Below are 27,397 nucleotides of genomic sequence, written 5' to 3'. Positions count from 1 at the left end.
GCTATTTTGGGAAGGAAAGAGGGATTGAAACTGAGGTACACTCTGTCCGGATGAAAGATCAAATAAGGAGTCTTCACAGAAAGAGCTTGAAGCTCCGAAACTCTTTTCGCAGAAGTAATGGCTACAAGGAATGCTGTTTTCCAGGACAAGTATTTGAGATCTAATGAAGCAGCAGGTTCAAAAGGTGGAGCAGTCAAGGCTTGAAGAACTAGTGAAAGATTGCCTTTAAATACGAGCTGCTGCTTGTGTCTCTGTTTGAATTTGTCTGTAACTAGTGAAAGATCCCAAGGTGGTATGGCTTCTTTTATAGGGGGTCTAAGCAAAAATGTGCCCTTGAGAAAGGTTTTACACAACTTAGCCGACATCAAGGGCCCTGTGTCATGTCCCACATGGTAATGGGAGATGGCAGCCAATTGCACTTTGACAGTTGAGCAACTAGCGCCTTACTGAAAAAGTTCGGTTAGGAAGTCTAATATGGATGGAAGAGGAGCCATAAAGGGATCTAGATTATGATGCTCCGCCCAGATGGAGAAACATTTCCATTTACTGTGGTACACTTTCATGGTGGAGGGCTTATGCGCTGCCACAAGGCTGGCTTTGACTGGTGAAGAGATACCGGGATTCCTAACTAGGAGTGGAACTGGAGCAACCAAGCTGTCAGCTTCAGATTGTCCAGATTTGGGGTCGGTAAGTCCGACGGATGGGAGATTAGATCCGGACTGGGATCCAGAATCCAAGGGGGATTCACTAGGTGAGACCACAGGTAAGGGAACCAAATTTGCAGAGGCCAAAATGGGGCAATGAGAATCATACTGCTCCCCAACCGCGAGGCTTTCTGTAAGAGTTGCAGCATCAGGGGTAGAGGAGGATAGGCATAAAGTAGACCGGGTGGCCAAGCATGCACCAGAGCGTCTCTTGGAGTTTCCCCTGGAGGGAGAATCAGAGTGAAGAAATTGCCACATTTGGTGTTTGAGGGAGAGGCAAAAAGATCGCAGCAGGGTTGCACCCATATTGCGAATATCTGCTTCGCTACTAGTGGGTTGAGAGACCACTCGTACAGGGTAAGAAGGGTGCAACTGAGTTTGTCCGCTAGGATGTTGGCCCACCCCGGAATGTGCGTTGCAATCAGAAAGCGGTTGGTGGAGATCGCCCATTCCCACACTCTCATGGCTTCGCGGCATAGAGGGTAAGACCTGGTTCCCCCCTGTTTGTTGATGTACTAGACAACCGACATGTTGTCCGACTGAATTGCAATCGTTCCTATGGGGAGGAGATTCTGAAGTGCTTGCAACGCATACAGCACCGCTCTCATCTCCAGAACGTTGATATGCAGGGAGGTCTCTGTATCGTTCCACATGCCTTGGACCATCCTGCCTGAATAATGCCCCCCCCCCACCCGAGGCGGGAGGCGTCCATGGTTACCGTGGCGAGAGGGGAAGAGGTGCAGAAGGGTCGGCCTGTATGGAGGTCCAGAGCATGGAGCCACCATAACAGAGCCCTCCTGCAAGCCTTGCTGATAGCAATGGGGTGATGGAGAGGAAAAGACAGAAAGGACCATTGTACTAGAAGGGTCCATTGCAGTACTTGCATATTCAGATGGACGCATGGAAGGAGCGTTATCGCTGCCGCCATGGAGCCCAGCGCCCTCAGGACCAATCCCGGCGGTGGGGTCTCTGACTGGAGGATAGCCCGCACATGAAGTTGCAAATTCCCTAGTTGTTCAGATGTTAGAAAGGCTTGTAGCTCTCTGGTGTCTATTCTGGCTCCTATGAATTCTATGGCTTGCGTCAGGGCCAGAAAGGATTTGTCGGCATTGATGGCGATGCCTAACTGTGGGGCTAGGCGGAGATAGAAATCTCTGGCTGAGCAAAGTAGATGCCTTGTTGGGACGGTCAGGAGCCAGTCATCCAGGTACAGAAAGACCTGTAATCCCTGGAGTCTCAGGTGGACCGCAATCACTGCTAATACCTTGGTGAACACCCTGGGGGCTGTGGTGAGGCCAAAGGGAAGGACCCTGAACTGGTAGTGACTAGCTCCCAGCTGGAAGCGGAGGAACCTCCTGGATCATCTGTCCATTAGAATGTGGTAGTATGCATCCTTGAGGTCTATAGAGCACATCCAATCGTTCTCCCTTAGAAGGGGGGAGAATAGATTGAAGAGTGACCATTCTGAATTTTTCCTTGGTTACCGACAGGTTCAAGTGGGACAGGTCTAGAATCAGTCTCAAGTCCCCCGTCTTTTTTGGCGCCAAAAAGAACCTGGAGTAGAACCCTAATCTGAGCTGGTCTTGGGGGACGGGCTGGATGGCTCTTTTTCTTAGCAGCTGCTGAATTTCTGTGGCTGCAGCCTCCCTCTGATCGGGTGGTACATCGAAGAGGTTCTTGGATCTGGGGACATGAAATAATGGGATTTTGTACCCTCTGGATATAATTCAAAGCACCCAGCGGTCTGTCGTGATGGACTTCCATGCTGCTAGGTGCTCCGAGAAGCGCCACCCCGACTGCCTCCAGAGTGGAGCAGTCGGGCAACCCTTTAGGGCTGCTGCATGGGCCAGTCAGAGAAAGGTTCTCTGGACCCAAAGTTTCTCAGAGCCCCACTGCCCCTGGGGCAGCATCCTCCCTGTCCCCCTCTGCCACGGAAGGACTGGTTGTCCAGAGCGGGTTGGGAATGTTGCGATTTCCGAAACCACATCTTCTTCTGACCCTTTTGGTTCTTCGAAAAGGACCGCTGGGGAGCAGAGAAGCGGACTCCGTCGGCAGACAACGTCTTCCTGCCCTTCTCGCTCTGGACAAGTGTCTCGCAAACCGTTTTGCCAAACAGGGCAGAACCATCGAAAGGGGCATTTGCAAAAGACGCTTTAAAGGGCTCTGCAAAGTCACAATGACAGAGCCATGCCTGACGTCTCATGACTAGGCCTGCTCCGCTAGCTGTAGCGGCTCCCTCAGTGGCATGGGACAATAGCTGCATAGAGGTATTTGAAATGGATCTCAGAGTGGCCATTCAGGTGGAGTACAATTGTTTGTCCTCCGCGACATGGACTCAGGGGAGGAGGCAGCGTATTCTTTGATAAGATCCCGCTGCATCCTGATGACATGTGCCATATAGTTCAGAGACCTTACCAAGAAGTTCGCTGAACTAAAAACTTGCTTCCCTAAGCGGTCCATCGAGCGGGACTCCTTGCTCGGTGGATGGACTGAGGGGTTTTCCTGAGCTAGTTCCCTCTTCGTGGCTGCCGCTGTCAACATGACATCTACGGGGGGACCCTTGCTCCAGTGTGACCGGTCTGAGGGGGGGCTTAGTATCCTGTCCGGGCGTTTGGGTATTGGCTCCACGGTGTCCGGGTCCTTCCACGCCCTGGTGGTAATAAGGTCCACCAAGGGGTTGGCCGGAGGGGACACCCAAGAGGTAGATGGGCCTGCTTCGAATGCCTCCAGAAACATGGACTCGTCGGAGGAAGACTTGGGGGCAGACCACCCACCTCTGATCCTCAGCATCTCCATGATGTCTCCAAAGGAGACATCCTCAGGGGGTGATCTTGGGGAGCCTTCCCCTTCATCCAAGTCCGTGTCCTCAGTTAAGGACTCAGGGGAGTCCACGTGCCTCCTCTTGCACTTATGCTTGCGGGGCACTTCCACGGGGGGGCTGTCCGAGAAGGTCTCGCCAGTAAAATCCTGTTCCAATGGAACTACCTGGGACATTAAAGCAGGCTGTCCCTTAGGCCGGGTGATGGAAGCCTGGCCCAGCAGAGAGGGAGTGCAGGGTGGAGCCGAGACAAGGGCCGGGGGTCCGGATGCTCTCAACAGAGCCCTCTCCACTACATCAAAGTCCGAGGAGGAACCACTCTCTCTCTGGGCTCCGAGGGTTGGCTCCCACTCGGATCCGATGAAGGGATCGGAACCGGCGCCAAGACCATTGGATCCGAAGGACCAGTGCGCTCTGACCTGGACGGAGCTGAAGGCACACTGAATCCCTCGGATCCGAAGCTCGCACGGCTCAGAGAGGTCGGATCCGACAGGCTCGAGGGCAGGGTCGGATCCGAAGTACCAAGTACTGTCGGTGCCGACCCACCCCCGGCTCCAACGCTGCTCGGCTCCGAACGCTCCGAACCCAGGTAGCGGGTCGGAGAAGGAGCAATTGGAGAGAAAAATGGTGTCGAGCTCCCCCCCAAAGGGGGGGGGGGGGAGGCAAGAGCACTCCCATCTGCAGCTGGACCTGGATGAATCTTCGCATCATCCGGTCCAAGTCTGCATCAGACATGCTGAACGTTGATCTCGAAGAGGCCACCGAGGCAGGCCTGGAATGTCGCCTCGATGACCTCGATGGAGATTGGGCCTCCTCCTCGGGCCCTGGGGAGAAACAAGGAGATCGGAGCCGAGGAGGAGGAGACCTAGAAGCAGTGGAGGGAGAAGCCCGCTTAGCTGGCGGGGCCGAAGCAGACGCCTCGGCCCGCCGCTTGTGGTGCTTCTCCCTCCGTTTCTCCCTCCTAGCCTCCCTGTCCTCCAGTGCTTTAGAGGGAGTTTGAGTTCCGGCTGAAGGAAGGGGAGCAGGAGTGGCAACAACCAGAGCCTGTGGTAGTGCCACGGGAGCAGCGGAGGCCAGAGCCGAGTCCAGGGGCAAAAGTCCCACCAGGACCAGCTTCGACCTCTGCTCTTTCAGTGCCCTGGGGTTGAACGCTGCACAAATGGTACAGCCTGAGGTGAGGTGTTCAACCCCAAGGCACCGAACGCACCGAGTGTGGCCATCAGCCGGGGAGAGCTTATGGCCACACTCGATACATTTAGAAAAAATGGCTTTTGGGGCCTCAGCCATACTTAAAAGAAAAAAGGTAGTGCTACACAAACAAACAGGCCCAAAAACACAACAAACACACACACTCACTAACGACCAGCGAAGGGAGGGAAAAAACTAAGTAAAAAAATTTAATACTACAGGGAACCTAACTCTTACACACTTTTTTAAAATAAGGTAGAGAAATTTGACAGAAAAAGGACTTAACTGACAATTTTGTTCTAGAGCTCAATGGAATCCAGCCATCCACAAGTGCGGGAAACTAGATCTGAGGTCATGGAGGGTTGGCAGGGGATTATGGGTGAGGAGAGGAGCTAGGAGCTCGGATCCATTAGCTATGAAACAAGTTGCCGGCTTGGATCCGATATCGGATCCAAGACCCACAGGTTGCTGACAAATGAAGTTCCTACTTCAGATCAACAGGTTTAAGGTAGAAAGGGGATGACTATAAGTATAATGCCTTTTGATAATATTATATATGACTGATTTATGTTCCAAAGGAGTTATAGTTCTAGCAAACCTTTCAGAAGGCAACCAGCATAATGCTACAGTAAAAATGTCCACTTGTGTAAGTACAAGTACAGAAACAAAATCTATGTAGTTATCATAATGGTAGGGATGCATGGTCATGGTTCATCTTTCTCCATGGCTTGGAATGAAGCACCAGCTTGCAGTCACCCTGCACCAATGCTAAACATTCTCAGACTTCAACTCCTTCCTCTGTTCCACAATTTCCCATGCACCACAAACCTCTCCAGATCAGAGATGGCCACTCCGAGCATAAGAGTAAGACTAAGACTAAGACACACACACACACACACACACACACACACACACACACACACACACACACACACACACACACACACACACACACACACACACACACACACACACTTACACACACACACACAGACACACACACAGACACAAAACCACTCTACACCATACATTTCAAATGTCCAAACTTTCACTTCATATTTTTGGTCTGTTACTCATAAAATATCTGTTTTTTTCTGGCAAATCAGTGAGGACTGAAGTCAATAAATAATGACATACATTTGAGTTTCAAACAGAGCTAGTAAGGGAGATGGCTATAAAGGTGCTTGGTATGACATCTGGACAGAGGAAGGATGACAAGGAGACATGATGGTGGAATGAGGAAGTACAGGAGAGTATACAGAGAAAGAGGTTGGCAAAGAAGAAGTGGGATTGTCAGAGAAATGAAGAAAGTAGACAGGAGAATAAGGAGGAGGTGAATGGCAAAGAGAGAGGTGGCGAAGGCTAAGGATAAGGCATATGAAGAGTTGTATGAAAGGTTGGACACTAAGGAGGGAGAAAAGGACCTGTACCGATTGGCTAGACAGAGGGACCGAGCTGGGAAAGATGTGCAGCAGATAAAAGTGATAAAGGATAATGAGGGAAACATGCTCACAAGCGAGGAGAGTGTGTTGGGCAGATGGAAAGAGTACTTTGAGGGGTTGATGAATGAAGAGAATGATAGGGAGAGAAGGTTGGATGATGTAGGGATAGTGAATCATTAAGTGCAATGGATTAGCAAGGAGGAGGTAAGGATAGCTATGAAGAGAATGAAGAATGGAAAGGCTGTTGGCCCAGATAACATACCTGTGGAAACATGGAGGTGTTTAGGTGAAATGGCAGTGGAGTTTTTAACCAGACTGTTTAATGAAATCTTGGAAAGTGAGAGGATGCCTGAGGAATGGAGAAAAGGTGTTTTTTTACCGATTTTTAAGAATAAGGGTGATGTGCAGAGCTGTGGTAACTACAGAGGGATTAAATTGATCAGTCACAGCATGAAGTTATGGGAAAGAGTAGTGGAAGCTAGGTTAAGAAGGGACGTGATGATTAGTAATCAGCAGTATGGTTTCATGCCGGGAAAGAGCACTACAGATGTGATGTTTACTCTGAGAGTGTTGATGGAGAAGTACAGAGAAGGTCAGAAGGAGTTGCATTGTGTTTTTGTAGACTTAGAGAAAGCATATGAGAGGGTGCCTAGAGAGGAGTTGTGGTATTGTATGAGGAAGTCAGGAGTATCAGAGAAGTATGTAAGAGAGGTACAGGATATGTACGACGGTAAGTTCTGCTGTGGGAGTGATGGATGCATTTAAGGTGGAGGTGGGATTACATCAAGGATCAGCTCTGAGCCCTTTCTTATTTGCATTGGTGATGGACAGGTTGACAGATGAGATCAGACAGGAGTCCCCGTGGACTATGATGTTTGCAGATGACATTGTGATCTGTAGTGAGAGTGGGGAACAGGTGAAGGAGACCCTGGAGACATGGAGATATGCTCTAGAGAGAAGAGGAATAAAGGTCAGCAGGACTAAGACAGAATATATGTGTGTGAATGAGAGGGAGGATAGAGGAATGGTGAGGATGCAAGGAGTAGAGGTGGCGAAGATGGATGAGTTTAAATACTTAGGATCAACAGTTCAGAGTAATGGTGAGTGTGGAAAAGAGGTGAAGAAGAGAGTACAGGCAGGATGGAGTGGGTGGAGAAGAGTGTCAGGAGTGATTTGTGACAGACGAATACCAGTAAGAGTGAAAGGGAAGGTCTATAAGAGGGTAGTGAGACCAGCTATGTTATATGGGTTGGAGACAGTGGCATTGATAAAAAGGCAGGAGTTAGAGCTGGATGTGGCAGAGTTAAAGATGTTAAGATTTGCACTGCGTGTGACGAGGGTGGACAGGATCAGGAATAAGTATATTAGAGGGTCAGCCCAGGTTGGAAGGTTTGGACACAAAGCCAGAGAGGCAAGATTACGTTGGTTTGGACATGTGCTGAGGAGGGATGCTGAGTATATTGGGAAAAAGATGCTAAGGATGAAGCTGCCAGGTAACAGGAAAAGAGGAAGGCCTAAGATAAGGTTTATGGATGTGGTGAGAGAGGACATGCAGGTGGTTGGTGTGACAGAGCAAGATGCAGAGGACAGGAAGAAATGGAAACAGATGACCTGCTGTGGTGACCCCTAATGGGAAAAGCCAAAAGAAGATGATGATTTGAGTTTAAAACTTAACAGCCTTCCAAAAATGCATGCTAAAACAAATCCTGCTATTCTAGCAATGTTCTAAGTTTACAAAACAGGTTCATATAGGTATTTACTAGGTTAACGACCAGAAAGGCCTTTTTAAGCCTAGCCATGCATCCCAAATCCCTGAAAAGTTCTGATACCCTTGATAAGTGTAATCATGGGCCTGGGAGGTTAACCATTTTCAGGTTACCTGTGCCCATTAGAGATATAGGTGCCAAACCAGGGATGAATTTCCTGTTTCCCATCCAATTGTCCAAGTTGCAATTGAACTGGGTTACAGAGGAACTCTGATTCACATGGATAGGGAGCCTGTTCCATAGATGGGGTATTCTGTGAGATACATACCTATCTCTCCAGCAGGTCCTATTTATATCACAGCCAAGGTTCAAGTCTTTAGAACGGGTAATTCTGGTGCTATTTGTTTTGTGGATATGCAGGAGGTCCATTAGAGTGGGGTCTGACAATGCCCTGTACGCCAGGCATAGATCTCCCCTCAAAAGCCTGTAGGAGACAGAATACAGGGATAGGGTCTTAAGGTGGTCTGCAGAGGACATTTTACTTACGCCCTGTATTCCTTTAGTGAGGAACCTCTGTGGACATTCCAACTGTTGGATATGCCTGGTTAGGTACATACAAAGGGGGCATTGTACTCAATTATAGGTCTGATGAATGCTGAATACAGTTTGTTAGGGCTGCCTGTATGGTGACTCTGTGGGAGTCATTCTTAGTTGAATGTAATACCCTGAAGGATATGTTCCTCAAAAGAGGATATCCATTACACTTAATTTGTGAACTTATGGGTGAAGTTATACAGAAAAGAGAGAGAGGGCATTTTAACCTATTTTGGGTCTAACACTGGTTGGCCCAGAAAGTGTAATGAATGTTGGATATGATTTGTCTTTACCAACATTTTCTCCCAATACTGGATCTATAGATTGCCATAGTGATCAATTCCAAGAGTAGGACAGGTTTAACCCTAATTTTTGCTCCCCTTTATCACTACATTTTCCTCTGATAGTGAGGTCATTAAGGATATTTTAATTAAGAATTGTAACCTCTTAGACAGTGATAGGGAGGTCAAAATATTGTTAGTGATAGACCTATTTGTGTCTATAAGAAGGGATGGAATATGAAAAATGATTTTGAAAATCAATTTCAATGGGAAATATCGGGTATATGTTTAAGTGTGGGACCTGTAAGTTTCGTCCTTATATTTTAGAAGTCGGCGAAATACAAATGAATGTATTTAAGGTAAAAATCTATGGTAGTCACGGCTGTCATGCAGAAAAAGTGGTATATTGTGCTATTTGTTCCAGTTACCCATGTTTTTATATGGGTAAAACGGAACGCAAACTTAAAAGTAGAATAGGGGAACATGTCAGGAATATAAGGGATAAGAAAGAATTTAATGCATTGGCAAAACATATTTTGCAATATCTAGGACATGTTTTTAAATTTATTGTCCTTGAGATGGTGCAAATTTCAAAAAGAAGAGGCGCCTGGCAATTACCATTAGAAAAAGCCAAATTAGTATGGCAATTACGTGTAAATGCCTGGTTTTGGCCAGGTTTAAATGAAACCATTTCCATTAGCAGTATTTTAAAATTAAAAGCACTTAAGAGATAATTTTATGATATAATATTGTTTTGGTATTAACTGTGTATACCTATTTTAACAAGTGAATGTGTCTGATTTCTTTAGTTCTTTAGTTCCATTATAAATTTTAATGGGGGGTGTGTAGATGGATGAGACAACTCATTGGTTAACTTGAATGAGTACTAGCTGATGTATTTATGACGTTCTTTATTTAAATGGTGATTAACAAGATGTCTGATGAAGTTCTTATTGTATACGTGAATTGAATTGGTACGAAAGTGCTTACTTGGAATGAAAGCGCTTACACCGTTGTGGATTTTACAATAAATTGCCTGGATTTGTTTCTCCCGTTTGCGGCTGGTTTTGTTCCCAGTTTGTTTTCTAGTTTGGATTTCACAGTGCAACAATGACTTCCTTGGACTTAGATGCCATACCTTTGTTTATAAGTTGCGTAAGATAGAATGATTTCCTCACCACTATAGGCACATGACGTCAAAAGCTATATTACTATCTGTGTGTGTGTCCCTAAATCCCTGACTACTGGGTCAACTCTAAGTGGTGTGTTGTCAATATGATAGTTACCAGGGATGGATGACTTCCCAAAGGCTACTATTATGCATTTCTTGGCATTTAGTTTTAGTCCATGGCTCTGACACCAGTTGTTTGTCTGTGTCAGCCCCTCCTGGAGAACACTTGTGTCAGTGTGAGATTCAATTACAGCTCCTAGTTTGCAATCATCTGCAAATTTAGTCTGCCAGAGACCACTGACATTGGCCTTGACTTCTGAGAAGTAAATGCCAAAAAGGAGTGGTCTAAGGACTGATCCCTATGGGACTCCACTTGTGATGGGCCTCTCTGTACAGATGGACTCACCAGTTCTAACTTCCTCTGTCCTATCTGTAAGGCGGATGGCTATCCACCAGGTGACATAAGGGTTTGTAGCTAACCTCTTGAATTAGCCAACAATGCCCAAGTGGGGTATTGTGTCTAAAACTGGTCTCTATTTTTGGGTATTCGTCTCCCCATTATTTTAGGCTGTGCCCAGATTTCTTGCATTAAGAGGTTGAAAGGTATGATCTACACCCCCATGCAAGGCGGGGGATGGTGGGTGGGAATTGTAGAGCAGGATGCAATAACCACACTACAGATGAGAATTATTTAATTACCATAGTGCTACTATTAGCCTTAGAGACCACTTTAGGTGTGAAAGAAAGACTAGTACATAATACCACTTTGTCTTTATGGAAACCAAATATGGAGGGTTAAGATACAAGGCCCAGGGTTCAGAGATGCAGCTGAATGAAATAAATGCCACAAGAAAAATTAATTTCTAAAAAAACAAATTTCAGTTCTGCCCTGAAGCCAAAAATAGAGGAAAGGTTAAAATATTTATGTTGGTCTGTTGGTCAACTTCAAGGTGTATATGGCTAGGCATCTTATGGTCCCTGTGATCATTTGTGTAGTATTGTTCTTATGTTCCTATGTTCCTCTTCTCCTAATAGCAGCATCCTAAAATTCCAGTCCTACTGTGGAACAGGCTGACAAACTGGGAGCCTACAAAAAGGGTCCCATCAAAAATACTTAAACCTTAAGGAAGGCTAAAGAAAAATCATGACTACCCAAGTGGAAATTAGAAATAGCAGCCATGTAGATGTTAAATGGATGTTAATGGTAGAAAAGCTTAGTTTTAAGTCACAGATGTGAACAGCAGTAACTAGCATAGAGTAGGGATTAAACTCCACACTCCAATCTGTGCAATAACAAAGTGTCCACTTATCATTCTACATTCTTCTGGTATTGTGCTTCTGGGTGGAAACCAGGATACACAGCACTCTATCAGGGAAGGCTGGGTCTCTAGCCATCATTGGAACTGGAGGAACAAAGCAGTCAATCTGAGAGCATGAATGTCCAAATGAGATTTCCCAGACAGATGAGTTAAGAGGGTTCAGATGGGTCTCAACCTGATGGTTTTCTCAGGTGTTGCAGCAAATGAAAGGAAACAATTCGTTCACTTTGGAAGGAATAGTTTCTTTTCATTGCAGCCAATGAAAGGAAACCATTCCTTCCAAAGTGAAAATGAGGCTATGGGAGTTAGCCTGTCTTTCTTTGCTTGGGTTTCATGCAAAAAATGTGAATTGAAAGAGAAGGGGGAAAAGCATAAAGAAGACCTGAAGGCCACTCTTACACAAAGACTCCTTTGGGTCACTGATTTAGTGGGGCAATCACGGAAAAGAAACCAATGCATTTGGAACTGAACAGGCTTGCAAAAAGGTCACAGCAAGGTTTCTCCTATTGGTAAAAAAGAACTTTCACCACCCTCTAGCTGGGGGACCACTCAGGTGGCATTAGCAGACATCTGCTAAGCTGGTCTATTAAGGAATTTGCCTCTCTGGGAATATGGACAGTGACCAGAAAGTAATGAGTAGGAATGATCTCCTCTTGCTTGCTGATACACCATATCACTGCCACATTGTTGCTGTGGATGGCAATCACTCCATAAGGAAGAAAATTCTGCAATGTAAGAAGAACTGTCCTCATCACCTTGACAGTCTGCCCCTGAAAATACCCCACCCTAGGACTGCGGCATCTGTGGAAACCTTCACTGGAGGATTAGAAAGAACAAAGGAGCTGCCCATGAAGAGGCTGGTGTCAACAAGCCACCATGAAAGATGCATGCAACATGCTGTGGAAGTCTTTATCCAGGTGGACAGGAGGCCACATGTTGGTTCCATAATGTTTCCAAGTTCTCCTGCAGGCAGTGGACAGAAGGCCACATATTGGTTTCGTTATGTATCCAAGTTCCCCTGCAAGTGAGGATGGTACCTGACATAAGGATGGAGAAATACCATAGCTACTATGACCCTTGGCACACTGAGGCACAAAGCTGCTGACACCAAAGAGGACCAAAGGATCTTGGAAACTATGTGATTTACGGGAAGAATTTGTTCTGCAAGTAGACTGACTAACTTTACAACACCGTGTGGCCAGTAGGCATGTTATGAAATTCAGGCATTGTTTGGGCTGCACCTGGGATTTGTAAAGTTAAGAATTATCCCTGAGGAGTGGAAAAGTTGGAGCAGAGCATCCCTGGGTGTGGAAACTTATTTATGTTTAAAGTAGTAAGGAGTCAGTAGTCTATACAGGAGAAGATTTTTCGCCCCTGCAGCTTCCGAAATGCTGTCACTGTAACCATATACTTCTCGAAACAAAAAAACACTGAAGGTCATGGAAAGACTGATGGGCAAAACTGAAACTGATGAAGACTGGCTCCCAGTTGAAAATGTAGGAAACCACTCACCTCCTTGGTTAGTGGTGGCCAATGTGCACTGAATCAGATGTGGTACCGAACTGCTGGCCCCAAAGGCTTGAAGGCCAAAACTTCTAATCTGGATGCTAAGGAGCTCTTGGCTCTGAACCCTGACCACAGCCAGTATTGCCAGTGATACAGATACCAAAAGCATTCGTGCTGGTGACAATGCCAATCTGTTGGATACAAGATGGATCAACCTTAGAACCTGAAGGAAGACAGGTGGCCTTGAGCTGATTGGCCTAGGAATGTGGGCTGAACAGGATGTAACTGATGGATAAGTAAGAGAACTCACCCTGTCTGGCCTAGAACCAGAAGGTGGACAAAATAAGGCCTAGCTAAATTTGCAAAGTACAGTTTTGTACCTACCATAAATGTAGATGTTCGAGTGCTCATACAGCTGCAGTCATTACAGATGGGTTATCCTGCCGTCAGGCGGGTCCTCGGTCGGCCGAATTCCAAAGTCTAGGTCTGGCGTCGGTTGTCGTTGCTTCTTCCGTGACGTCAGTGCGGCAGGGATATAAAAGAGGCAGCTGATGCCATTTTCTTCAGTTTTTCTTGCCCCAGATGTCAGGTGCCCCCAGAAAGAAGGCAAAACATAATGTTATGCAAACATGCAATGTAGATAAATCAAAAAACTGTAGTTGCAAGCAAATACACCATAAAAGAATACCCCAAAAAGGTTGCATGATAAAGGTGTTTGTCATAAGGCCTGTCCTAAGAGGGGATAGAGGGAGGGTAACCTGGACTGCAGCTGTATGAGCACTCAAACATCTACATTTATGGTAGGTACAAAACTGTACTATGTTCATCGTGCATACAGCTGCAGTCATTACAGATGGGTAGAATCCCAAAGCTAAGTAAGGGTGGTAGGTACTAAGTGGAACTAGGAGGGGCTAGTATGCTCTGCAGGACTGCTGTGGCAAAGCCCGCTCTAGATTTAGAGTATAGTGGAAGGTGGTAATGCTTGGAGAAAGTGCGCACTGAACTCCAGGTAGCTGCTTCCAAAATGTCCTTGGTAGGGACCCCCCTGATGAAAGCTGCAGAGGTAGCTGTAGCCCTGGTGGAGTGGGATCTGATGTATACAGGCACAGATTTTCCATGAAATGAATAACAAAAGCGTATGCAGTGGGCTATCCATTTTGAAATTGTCTGTTTGGAAACTGCCTTTCCTTGAGTACCTGTAGCATAGGACACAAAGAGCTGGTCAGATTTTCTGAAGGACTTTGTTCTGTCCAAGTAATAACAAAGTTGTCTGTGAATGTCCAAGGAATGTAGTAGTCTCTCTCCTTTGTCCTGTGGATTTGGATAAAAGGTAGGTAAATGAATAGTCTGATTCAAAGCTACACTGGATACAACCTTTGGCATAAAGGTAGGGTTGGTTCGTAAGGAAACTGTCCTGATGGAAAATGATGAATGGTTGCACAGCCATGAGGGCCTGTAGCTCCGAAACCCTGCATGCTGAGGTAATAGCCAGAAGGAAGGCTGTTTTCCACGACAAGTATTGTAGTTCTGTTGAAGAAGCCGGCTCAAAAAGAGGCAGGGTCAGCTTTTCCAGTACGAAGTTGAGGTCCCAAGCTGGGATTGGTGGTTTCCGTGGGGGGTTTATATTTTTTGCCCCTCTGAGGAACTGCCTTAATAGAGGATGTGAGAATAAAGGAGGATCTGTATTGTATTGTGCAGAACTGGCTGAAGCGTGGATATTGATGGAGGAGAAGGAAAGGCCACTGTTTAACATCTCAGCTAGGTACTGTAAAATTTGAGATATATTTATTACCCAAGGATTCTGGCCCTTTTCTTTATTCCAGAAACAAAATCGTTTCCATTTGGCGGAGTAGGTTTTTCTAGTAGAGGGTCTTCTGGCCTCCAAGATGACATCCTGCACCTCCCTGGAGAGGAGAGTCTGTTGGGAAATTAAGGTATTCTCCATGCAGCTAGATTTAAGGTTTTGAGCTGGCTGTGAAGGGTTTTGTAGTTGTGCTGGGACAAAGTACAGTTTTGTACCTACCATAAATGTAGATGTCCGATAGATATGCAACTGCAGTCCTGACATATGGGTTGTCCTGCCTCAGGCAGCCCTTCGGTCGGCCAGATTCCAAAGTCTGGGTCCGGCGTCGGCCGATGTCGCCTCCTCCCCAACGTCAGAGCGGCTGGGGTATAAAGGCATCAACTGATGCCATCTTCTTCAGTGTTTCTTGCCCCAGATGCCAGGTGCCCTCCAAGAAAGGCTAAATTTTGTGAATGGATAAACAGAAAAACCAGACATGCACAACAGTAATAAACAGATACACCATAACATATAACCCCAGCTAATAGGTAAGGGGAGAAAGGACCCAAGGTAAAAACAGAGGGGTAGGAGGGAGGGAAAACCTGACTGCAGTTGCATATCTATCGGACATCTACATTTATGGTAGGTACAAAACTGTACTATGTCCTTCAAAAATGCAACTGCAGTCCTGACATATGGGCTGAATACCATAGCCAAGCTGGGGGTGGTAGGACTGAGCAAGAGATGGTGTAGCTAGAAGGCCCTGCAGGACTGCCGAAGCAAAGCCTGCTCGGGATCTGGAGTATAATGGCAGGTTGTAGTGTTTGGTAAATGTATGCACGGAGCTCCATGTAGCAGCCTCTAGAATGTTTTTTGTAGCCACTCCTCTTAGAAAGGCTGTGGATGTGGCCATAGCTCTGGTGGAGTGTGGTCTAATATTAGCTGGCACACTTTTTCCATGGAAAGAGTAACAGAATCTGATGCAGTGTCCAATCCATTTTGAAATAGTTTGTTTGGTGACTGCTTTTCCTTGCGCTCCAGCAGCATAGGCTACAAACAGTTGGTCAGACTTCCTGGTGGTCTTTGTTCTGTCCAAGTAGTAGCGTAGTTGTCTGTGAATGTCTAAAGTATGCAGCAGCTTTTCCCCTTTATTTTGAGGGTTAGGAAAGAAAGTAGGCAGGTGAATTGCTTGGTTTAGAGACACTCTGGATATCACCTTAGGCATGAATGAAGGATTGGTCCTAAGAGAAATTCTGTCCTGATGAAAAATGAGAAAAGGAGGAACTGCCATGAGGGCCTGTATCTCTGAGACTCTTCTTGCTGAGGTGACTGCCAACAGGAAAACCGTTTTCCAAGAGAGAAATTGCATTTCTGAAGATGCTGCTGGTTCAAAAGGAGGAAGAGTTAATTTTTCCAAGACGTAATTGAGGTCCCATGCAGGAATTGGTGGTTTCCTTGGAGGTTTGATATTCTTTATCCCTCTTAGAAACTGTCTTAGCAAGGGATGCGAAAACACAGGTGGATCACAGTTGTAATGTACTGAGATAGCTGAAGCGTGGATTTTGATGGAAGAGTATGAGAGGCCACTGTGAAACATTTCTGCCAAGTATTCTAATATCTGAGGTATGTTCATCAGTGATGCATCCTGGCCCTTGTTGACATTCCAGATGATGAATCTCTTCCATTTGGCCGAATAGGTTTTTCTGGTGGAAGGTCTGCGTGCCTCCAGCAAAATTTCCTGACCTTTTTCGGAGAGGGAGTCATGGGTCACAGTCATGGAACCCTCCAAGCTGTCAGCTTCAAGGTTTGCAGGTTCTGATGAACAGTCCTGTAATTGTGTTGAGTCAGGAGCAGAGGCCATTGAGGCAAGGCCATGGTTTGGTGTGAGTTATGCTCAGTAGCAGTGGATACCAGTGTTGCCTTGGCCAGTCTGGAGCTATCAAGATTCCTCTTGGTTGTTCTGCCTTGATCTTCAGTAACACCTTGGTGAGTAAAGGTAGAGAAGGGAATGCATAAATTGTTAGGGCATTCCAGCTGAAGGAAAGAGCATCCGTTCTCCAGGCTAGAGGATGGTGTATCCTTGTGCAGAACCTTTCCAGGTGATGACTGAGATGAGATGCAAAGAGGTCTATGTCTGGTATTCCCCATGCAGTTGTTATTTGTGAGAAAATGCGTGGGTGTAGCATCCATTCATGTGGATCCAGGAAATTTCTGCTCAACCTGTCTGCCAGAACATTGTCCTTGCCCGGAACAAACTGGGATTGCAAGTAGATGTTCAGTTTCAGGGACTTTTCCCAAAGAGTCATTGTTAGTCTGCAGAGGGGGTAGGAATGAGTGCCCCCTTGTTTGTTTGTGTACCACATGACAGTGGTGTTGTCTGTCCTTATTAGAAGATGGCCTTGCTGAAGAGATTTTCCAAAGGCTTCTATTGCATGTATCACTGCCAACATCTCTTTTTGATTTATGTGCTGATGCATTTCCATGGGAGTCCATTGCCCTTGAATGCATCTGCCGTCCATGTGCGCCCCCCATCCATGGTCTGAGGCATCTGTTGTAATAGTTTGACTTGTTGGAGCTTTGTTGAAAGGCATGCCTTCGTTTAAATGACTTGCTTGAGCCCACCACAAAAATTCCCTTTGCAGGCATGGTATGAGTGGTATTATGTCTTCTAGGTTGTGGCTGTGTTGAGACCACAAGCTTTTTAGGTACCATTGCAGCTTTCTCATGTGTAGTCTTGCCAGAGGGATTAGAAGAATGCAAGATGCCATAAACCCCAGGGCCTGCATGGTCTTCCTTGCGGTCAGGTGGGTTAGTTTTGCTAGGCTTTTGAAGTAATCTGTTAAATGTTCTTGTTTCTCCTCTGTGAGGAAAGCCATTTGTAGCTGTGTGTCCAGTTTTGCTCCTAGAAAAATAATCTCTTGGGATGGCAGTAGTCTTGATTTTTGAATGTTGACTGTGTATCCCAAAGCCTGCAGCAATTGAATGACATAATCCAAGCGTTTTATCAAGGTTTGTTTGCTGTCTGCTTGTATGAGGCAGTCGTCCAGGTAAAAGTATATTTGAATCCCCTGGAGTCTGCAATGTGCCACTACTGATGCCAGGCATTTCGTGAATACTCTGGGCGCAGTAGATAAGCCAAACGGCAATGCTGAGAATTGATAGTGCTCTGTTCCTGCAAGAAATCTGAGGTATCTTCTGCAACTGTGTCTGATAGGGACATGCAGGTATGCCTCCTTGAGGTCCAGAGTAACCAGCCAAGACCCCTTGCCCAGCATGGGAAGAAGTTGCTGTAATGTCAGCATCTTGAATTTTGGCACTATGAGAAAAGTATTTAGAACGGACAAGTCCAATATATGCCTCCATTGTTTTTCTTTTCTTGGAACAAGGAACAGTCTTGAATAAAATCCCTGGCCTTGTTCCTGAGGAGGAACCTTCTCTATTGCTTTTATTTGTAACAGCTTTGAGACTTCTATGAGTGCCTCTGCCCTTTGATTTTGTGGCAGATTTGGCATGCCTTGTCCCGTTGGTAAGGTATGGAAGTGGAACCTGTAGCCTCTGTCTATAATGTCCAGAATCCATTTGTCCTTTGTTATAATGTGCCAGTTTTTTGAGAATAAAGATAATTTTCCGCCTAGAGGTGCTTCTCTTTGAGCCTTGGTAGGCGGAGTGAAAGGTAAGTCATTGTGATTGTCCCTGTGGTGCAGGTGAGCTACCTGTGGCACTTCTCTGATTTTGTGGTTGCCATTGGCGGCCCCTGTAGGAGCCTCGGTATTGCCCTCTACCTCGTGCACGCCTGTTCTTTCCCCTTTGAAACTTTTCAGAGTCTGGAAAGGACCAATTCTTTGAAGGCCAATTCCTGCTGAATCTGGGTGGCTGAACCTGGAGGAAATCCTTTACTGTCTGTACTGATTTTGCCTTCTCCTCAATAGACTTCAGCACATCCTGAGCATTAGCACCAAAAAGCTTCTGTTTATCCAGAGGTGTGTCCAGGAGCTTTACTTTAACATGATCCGGCAGTGGCTGTTCTTTCAACCAAGCATGTCTACGGATAACAGCCCCTGTCATAGCTGCCCTACATGAAGCCTCCAATGCATCACAACCACACTGAAGAAAATGATTGCTAACCTGCTGAGTATTATGAACCAAATCCTGCAATGCCTTTCTATCTATAGGCTCAGGAGAGGCTAGCTTTTTCTGCAAATCATCCAGTAAATAATCCTGGTACTGAAACATATGAAAAAGGCAGTTAAGTGACCTCATGGCAAGGGTGGAAGAGGTATAAACTTTTTTACCCCATCTCTCCAGGGACCTTGCTTCCCTGTCTGCTGGCAGTGGGTTTTTGGCTGAGGAGGTAGCCACTCCTTTGGGGCCCTGTGAAATAGTTTCTAGATCCACAGAATGGGCCTTAAAGAGATGCTTGTGAGTGTCAGGGACCCTGTAATATCTGTCTGGCTTGACAGGAGCAGGAGGGAGAGAATCAGGGGAAGCACTGGAGTCTGAGAATACATCATCCAGGACATCCAAAACTGGAGGGATAGCTAAAGGTCTGTGCTGGGGTAACTTAAGGAAGGTGCGTAGCCTTTTCCTAGAATCAGAAAATTCCTGACCCTGCCACTTAAAATGTTCCCTCATGGAGTGGAGGACTTCACGAAGAAAAATCCTCTGGAGGAGAGGCAGAGGGAATTGATTCCTCAGCATCAGAGTCCTCATAGGCCTGGAAGGATTCTTCTTGGGTATCTGAATGCTCTGAATCCCCAGAGGCTTCATCTGAAGAAAGGTTGTCTGCCTGCTCAGTTCTAGGCCTTTTTTCCTGCAGGCGGCTGAGAACCTCTGTCTGGGTGAGGCTGAGACCCCCTGATAAGAGATTAGATCTGCAGCAAGAGACATGATCTGTCTATCAGAAGAAGGGGCCTGAGAAGTAGGTTTAGGATGGGCCTTGGCTTGGCTGGCGGCCTTAGCACGTGCAAAGGCCTTGATGGACATGGATACAGGAGGCCTAGCTGCCCCACGTGCAGGGGTAACTTTGTCCACAGGAATGGTGTCGGGTAGATCCAGAGCTTCGGTTTCTGGAGGAAAATCAACAACCGGCACCGGTGTAGTCTCCGAGACCGAAGAACGTGTTAATGGGTTGTCATCGGCCTGGAGCGGTTGAATTACCGCCTCCGAAGGGACCGAAGCACTCGCGGAGGGCTTAGGTGTAATATCAGTGAAAGACGCGGGCCGAGGATGTCAGTCCCGGTCTTTTCGTTTTTTTGGTAGTTTGTGCTGTCAGTTGTTCCGACGGCATAATGTAAGCGTAGGATTCACCAAAAAAGTCTTCGGCAAATTCTGCCTGGCGCCTGACAGTGCGCTTATTAAAGCAAGCACAGGCAGCAGAGGCCGAGACGTCGTGGTCTGGGCCCAGGCAAGGGAGGCAGTAAGAATGGAAGTCCTTATGAGGTATTTGTTTACCACAAGACAAACAATTATTAACTTTCTCAATTTGTTCTGACATCGGCTGAGGCAAGAAAAATGTTCTCAACGGGTACTTAGCAGATGACTTTGGTAACTGAAAACACAGGAGCTGACCGACCAGCACTTGCGAACTGCTTCTGCAGAAAGACTGAAGAAGATGGCGTCGGCTGATGCCTTTATACCCCAGCTGCTCTGATGTCGGGGAGGAGGCGACATCGGCCGACGCCGGACCCAGACTTTGGAATCTGGACGACTGAAGGGCTGCCTGAGGCAGGACAACCCATATGTCAGGACTGCAGTTGCATTCTTGAAGGACATCAGAAGAGGAACAAGAGGTAGGATCCATGGTGGTGAGTGTGACAGGCTCTTTAGGAGAGGATACCAGTGCTGTCGTGGCCAGTCTGGAGCAATGAGAATCATTTGTGGCCTCTCTGCTCTGGCTTTTAATAGAACTTTGGTCAGTAGAGGAAGAGGCGGGAAGGCATAGACTGTCAATGTTGTCCAATTGAAGGAGAGTGCATCTACTTTCCAAGCCTGTGGATGATAGGTCCTTGAACAGAATTTTTTCAACTGGTAATTTCTGTGGGTAGCAAATAGATCTATGTCTGGCTGTCTCCATGCCTGAGTTATCTTTGAGAAGACTTGAGGATGCAACTTCCATTCGTGTGGGTCTGTCATATTTCTGCTTAAGTTGTCTGCCAGTGTGTTTTCCTTCCCTGGCAGGAATTGTGCCTGTAGTTGAATTTGTAATTCCAGTGCTGAGTTCCACAGGGTCATGGCTTGTCTGCACAGGGGGTATGAATGAGTTCCCCCCTGTTTGTTTATGTACCATATGACTGTGGTGTTGTCTGTCCTTATCAATAGCTGACCTGGTTGCAGTAGGTCCTTGAAGGTCATAAGGGCATTTTGCATGGCTAGCATCTCCTTTTGGTTGATGTGTAGGTGCTTCTCTTTTTGGGACAATCTTCCCTCAATGCACTGATCTGCCATGTGTGCTCCCCAGGTGTAGTCTGAGGCGTCCATTGTGATGATTTGAGTTGCTTGAGGTAAACAGAAAGGGAGACCTGTGTTCCTTTGGCATGCTTCAGCCCACCACAAAAATTCCTTTTGAAGGCATGGAATGAGTGGTATAATTGTTTCCAAGCTGTGGCTGTGTTGAGACCATAAGTTTTTAGGTACCATTGCAGTTTCCTCATATGCAGCTTTGCACATGGTATCAGTAGGATGCAAGATGCCATGAATCCCAGAGCCTGCAGGACTTTCCTTGCAGTTAGTCTGGTTAAAGTTGCCATTTTGTTGAAGTATTGAGACAGTTTCCCTTGTTTGTCTGGTGTGAGGTAGGCCATCTGGGTGGTTGTATTTAAGCTGGCACCCAGGAAAATTATCTGCTGAGAAGGTATTAGTTTTGATTTCTTTTTGTTCACTGTGTATCCCAGGTAGTTTAACAGTTTTATTACAAACGCCAGATGCTGCAATAGAATGTCTTTGCTGTCCGCTTGGATCAGGCAGTCGTCCAGGTATGGGTAGATTTGTATTCCTTGTTGTCTGCAGAAGGCATTTACTGATGCCAGGCATTTCGTAAACACTCTGGGCACAGTAGATAAGCCAAAGGGCAATGCAGAGAATTGGTAATGGGTTGAACCTGCAAGAAATCTGAGGTATCTTCTGCAATCTTGTCTGATAGGGACATGCAGGTATGCCTCCTTGAGGTCCAATGTTACCAGCCAAGACTCCTTGCCCAGCATGGGAAGAAGCTGCTGTAATGTGAGCATCTTGAATTTTGGTACCTGTAGATATGTGTTTAGGATGGATAGGTCTAAGATGGGTCTCCAATCTTTGTCCTTCCTTGGTACCAGAAATAGTCTGGAATAAAAACCTTGACCTTGTCCTTTTGCAGGCACTTCTTGAATTGCTTTCATATCCATGAGAGCGGAAATTTGTCTTTGTGCCTCTGCCCATTGATTTTGTGGCAGGTTTGGCAAGCCTCTCATTTTTGGAAGGGTGTGAAAGTGGAACCTGTAGCCTCTGTCTATAATGTCCAGAATCCATTTGTCTTTTGTAACAATGTGCCAGTTTTTTGAAAATAATGCCAGTTTTCCGCCCAAAGGTGCTGCCATTATAGCTTTGTTTGGCAGGCGTAGGGGGAAGTCATTGTGTCTGTTTTCTAAATGACTGTGGCCTATCTTCTCTGCCTCTTGGGGTTGGAGCTTGCCACTGTCTAGCTCTGTAAGATCCTTGAGGTTGTCCTCTACCCCTTGGGCGTCTGTATCTGCCCCTTTGAGGTCTGTCCGTGGCTGGAAAGGACCAATTTTTTGAAGGCCAGTTTCTTCTGAAGCGTGGAGGTTGTACCTGCAAAAAATCTTTAACTGTTTGCATAGATTTCGCTTTTCCCCCCATTTTCTTTAGTACCTCCTCAGCTTTAACACCGAACAATACATCTTTTTGAAGTGGTGCATCTAATAACTTTGCTTTGACATGATCTGGTAAGGTTTGCTCTTTCAGCCAAGCATGTCTACGTATGACAGACCCTGTGACAACAGATCTACATGAGGCCTCTAAAGCATCAAAACCACACTGCAAGGTATGTTTACCCACTTGCTCTGCTCCATGCAACAAATCCTGCAACTCTTTCAAATCTGGTTGTTCTGTCTGTGTCATTTTGCTTTTTAGCTAGGATAACAAAAACTGTTGGTACTTTAACATATGAAATTGACAGTTTAATGCCCTCATGGTTAAAGTGGCTGATGTATACACCTTTTTTCCCCACCTTTCTAATGCTCTGGAATCTCTCTCTGAAGGTAAAGGGTTTTTAGCAGTAGAGGCCTTTATCCCCTTGGGACCCTGTGAAATTGTTTCAGGGTCAGCAGTATGGGTTTTATAAAGGAACTGGTGAGAATCAGGAACCCGGTAATACCTGTCTGGTTTAACAGGGGCTGGAGGTAAAGAATCTGGATTAAGACTGGCTTCTGCGTACACATCATCCAAAATGTCTAAAACAGGAGGGATAGCCAGGGGCCTATGCTGGGGGAGCAGTAGAAATTCTCAGAGCCTTTTCTTGGAATCTGAGTAATCTTGGCCTTCCCAGTGGAAGTGTTCCCACAATGTATGCAGGGTTTCCCCAAAAGAGTAGTCCTCAGGGGGGAAGACTGAAGGAATAGACTCCTCAGCATCAGAGTCTTCAAAAGGGGAATAGGCATAATCCTGGTCCTCAGAATGGTCTGAGGTAATAGAAGCCTGGTCTGAGGTAATAGAAGCCTGGTCTGAGGAAGGGTAGTCTTCCTCCAATCTGAGTCTTTTGTCAGAAGGGGGTTGAGAACCCCTGATGAGTCTTATCAAATCCTCAGCCATTTTAAGCATCTGTTTTTTAGGCATGGGGCCTTGAGAGGAGGTCTGAGGGCCTTGTTTTTTAGTTTTGATGGTAGATTTAGTGAAGGCTTTAATAGAGAAATTGGAAGGCCTGAAAACGCCTTCAGAAATGGCAGGCCTCACTAAATTTTCGGTTTCCTCGCCAACAGTGGCGTCGGTATCTGCAGTGGGAACTGAGACAGAGGAGCCTGTTTCATCGGTAGTCAGGGGCTGAGTAGGTGCCTCGCTGAGAACTGGAGAACCGGTAGTCGGCCTAAGCGTGGTCTCAGTACTCAGTGCGGGCCTCGGATGGCAGTCCTTGTCTTTGCATCTTTTTCCTAAAACTGGTGTCGGTGTATCCGACGACATGATATAATTAAATTTTTTTGCAAAATAATGAAGGGTGAACTCTGCCCGGCGCTTAATAGTGCGCTTGTTGAACCTAGCACAAAAACGGCAGGCCGAGACGTCATGGTCTGGCCCTAAGCAAGGTATACAGAAACAGTGAAAATCCTTATGCGGTATTTGCTTCCCACAAGAAATGCAATTATTAACTTTGTCTGACATCGGACTGAGGCAAGAAAAGTTTCCCCAATGGGGTACTTAGCTTTAAAGAAGACTTCGGCTGAAATACTGTTTGTAAATCTCAGGAGCTGGCTGACCGGCACTTGCGAACTGCTTCTGCTTTGGGCACCGCACGGCAAGAAAGACTGAAGAAAATGGCATCAGCTGCCTCTTTTATACCCCTGCCGCACTGATGTCAGGGAAGTAGCGACGACAACCGACACCCGACCTAGACTTTGGAATTCGGCCGACCGAGGACCCACCTGACGGCAGGATAACCCATCTGTAATGACTGCAGCTGTATGCACGATGAACATCTGCAGCATTGCCCTGGAGTGCTTCTAACAACTAACATCTATCACACACCTTGGGAAAGAAATGGACCTAGCAGAGAGGGTTCTTGACTGAGAAGACCTAGGAATATCAACTTATAAATTAGAAGAAATACTATATTTTGTTTTAGAGACTCCTGACCTCATCACTGAGAAGTGGGATTCACTGATGACACTAATGTAAATCTTGAATGTGGAAGCTTGAGAAGGGTGAGGAAAAGAAAATTCTCTTGAACCTGGATGTTCTTTCCTTTTGGATATCAACTTTTAATTACCTTTATTGTACTGTTACTGTTTGTAAGGCTTGTCTTTGCCTTCTTTAGAAAATAAGACAAGATGGAAGGTTCATGGCCTCCCAGTAAGGGAAAACAAGCCCTTAAAAATCAACTTACTTCTGCAGTTTATTAAAGTCTTCTAGTCAGCATATTTCACATTCCTGTTCCAAATGAACAGCACGTAAACACACCACACACTTTTAAATGGCAATCTTGTAAGGGCAACTTGTGCCCACATAAGACACACTTTTGAACCCTGATGTCTCCATAACAGCAGAAAAGAGACAAATGCTAACAGCTACTAAAAGAAAAACAAAACAGCACAATGCTAGGCATGCCCTGACCTTGCTTCATGGGAGAAGGGTTGGCAAACCACACACACACACACACACACACACACACACACACACACACACACACACACACACGTACCAAATAACACACTTAAGCAATAAGGGAACAAACTCACCAAAACTGCTGGTTGGGGAAGTTCTGAAGGAACATCAGGAAATTTGCTAGAAAGGGGAAAAGAAAAATCCCTGAAAAACAATACAAACAAGCAAAACAAAGCAGAAGTAAATGTCATAGTGGGCCGTCCACAAAGGTCTGAAACATGGGGTACACTGCTAGTGATGGGTCTTTTGGAGAAGGTAGACATAATTTCCTGGATTCTGTTTGTGACCCAGATGGCTACCCAATGAGTTACATACAGACTGACTTTAGCTGGGAAAGTTTATTTACAACATCCAAGTGTGGGATGGTGTTGAATACCTTGGCAATGTCTGTTTTGACCTCATCCATTGCTTCAGTAATTAAGTCAGTAATTCAGTTAATTCATTTAGAATCTTTAAAGTAATCATAATTGCTTTCATCTTCCATTCCAGACTTCTTCAGATTCATCAAATTTCTTCTTACAAATCATTTTTAAATTCAACTTCTGTGAAACAGTTTCTAAAAAGAAATTTTGTCTCTGAAGTTATCTGAGGCAGCAGACAAAAGTACATTATTATATGTGGTTTCACTATCAACAATCAAAACCATTTTTATCACAAGCTCATTTTGGTTCCTGAACCAGCAAAATCCTGTTTTCTTATCAATAGCAAATCCCTTCCTTGGTGCTGAGGTGGGCAAGCCCCCACCGAACACTCCTTGCTTAAGAAACATCTTTGAAAGTCATACAATAGTGGGGAAAAAGGAAAAAAAAAAAACAGGGGGAGCTGCAATGTCAAGCTTTGCTGAAATGCATAAGGAGTTTCTGCACATTTACACCCTTCCAACACAGCATGGAGCTGGCCAGGTTTGTAAACTGCATATTGCAGCTAGCCTAAGCTGACTCCTTCCCTCAAGGATAGGCGAGCCAAAATAAACCACTCTTTCCCATCCACCGCCTGCAACCCCTCCACTGCCTATTCTGCTAATCAAACACAGGTCATATGGGGTGCAGTAAGAGATTTATTCCTCTCTACCACAGGGCTACCAATACATTTATGACTTTTTGCCGACAGACATTGGACAATGTTTAAACTACCCCCCCACCCCCAATACACACACACACACACACACACACACACACACACACACACACACACACACACACACACACACACACGCATAATGGTGAAAGTTTAAATTGTTTATCACTGTTCCCAGATCTTGAATGATGAGTTTTAGCAACTGTTTATATTAAGACATGCAATCAAATCTTACTCAGGTGTGGGTGGAGCCAATTTTTTTGACATCCTCATGAGGTTGTCAGTTAAGTGTTTTGCATGTTTCTTGTTATTCTAATTCTGTACTGGTTTTTCAACATTAAAAAGCTTAAGGTTAAAGTATAAAAAAATGAAACTCTAATGTCGGGCATTACAAACTTAATGTCAGTGAAAGACAACCAAACACATCCAGCAAGGAGGCTGCTGCCTTGCATCTTGTGCTATACACAGTTTTAAGTCCCTGACGTACTTTTGGAAGATGCAGAGTATGTAAGCCCCTAATGTACATTATGCTGCCTGTTTTTTACATCTCATTTTCTTGTGAACGACAACTGAAAAACGGGTCTGACAGTATGAAGTTGGTCCACATCACACCAGGGATGGTGCTTGCTACTGCACATCCTAGTGTGTCCTAATATAAACAATCACCAATTTTTTACGTTTTGACCCTTTACTGTGTAATCATAATTGATGCCATTTTGTCAAGTCTCATGGTGCTATAGTTTACTTTAAAGGTTAAGGCCATTTCTACCTCAGCAGGTAAGCACTCTCTGAAGATCATATTGGAAATGTGTTTTCTGTAGGCTATGCTGGAAAACTCTGACATTTTTTACTGAAGTAATTATGTTATCCAGTCTGCAGCCATCACCATATAGTTGAAAGCAGCAGCCCCAGCACACAGTCCTGTGGGACATCAGAGTAAGCACCAGTGTGGTACACATAGCCCCCAACCCTAACATTTTATGTTTTGTTGCTTAATCAGTTTCTAACAAACTGAATTTTATATGGATTGACATTGAACAATGAACATTTAAAACTTTTAGTCTGTCACTTATTCCCATAGTTGGAATAATTAGGTATGAAACTGTTTCTTGCCTTGTGATTCAACTTTTTATTCCATGCTATGTGGTAGTTAATCTTAATATCAACCATGTTCTTAAGCCATTTACCATTAATTCAGCTCAAAAGGAAAACTTAATTTAGAGGAAAGCAATACACGAATAACAGATCACTCAGCTGAAAACAGTTTGTAAAAGTTAAAGTAATTTAGCACCTTTTGTCAAATTATTTCCACTGGCTTGTTTCTTCTTGAGCCATGAAAAATCTTATTCCAACAGAGAAAATATTCAAGTAGGCATAAGATGAGTGCTTTTGCCCAGATTGCATAGGTTCTTCAGGTCTACAGAAATCATTCTTTTTTAAAAC

The 27,397-nt window shown here is 45.5% G+C and overlaps 1 protein-coding gene across 2 annotated transcripts in view; it reads right to left on the bottom strand.

Moving 5' to 3' along the window:
* The window catches only part of LOC122809541 (gastrula zinc finger protein XlCGF26.1-like), a 306,301-nt gene that overhangs the window by 11,198 nt on the left and 267,706 nt on the right, over window positions 1-27,397 (bottom strand). Inside the window, exon 7 of one of the 2 annotated variants that reach the window (XM_044081129.1) lies at window positions 24,952-24,997. The exons of the other annotated variant lie outside the window; for it this stretch is intronic. Coding sequence (XP_043937064.1) covers window positions 24,952-24,997 — 46 coding nt within the window. The remainder of the gene's footprint in view (window positions 1-24,951; window positions 24,998-27,397) is intronic. 2 annotated transcript variants of the gene reach the window in all.

This window comes from Protopterus annectens, chromosome 1.part1, assembly GCF_019279795.1.
Source record: "Protopterus annectens isolate FY-2018-M chromosome 1.part1, PAN1.0, whole genome shotgun sequence".
Classification (NCBI taxonomy): Eukaryota; Metazoa; Chordata; order Ceratodontiformes; family Protopteridae; genus Protopterus; species Protopterus annectens.
Note: the sequence above shows the minus strand (reverse complement) of the source record. Positions and strands in the feature narration are given on the sequence as shown.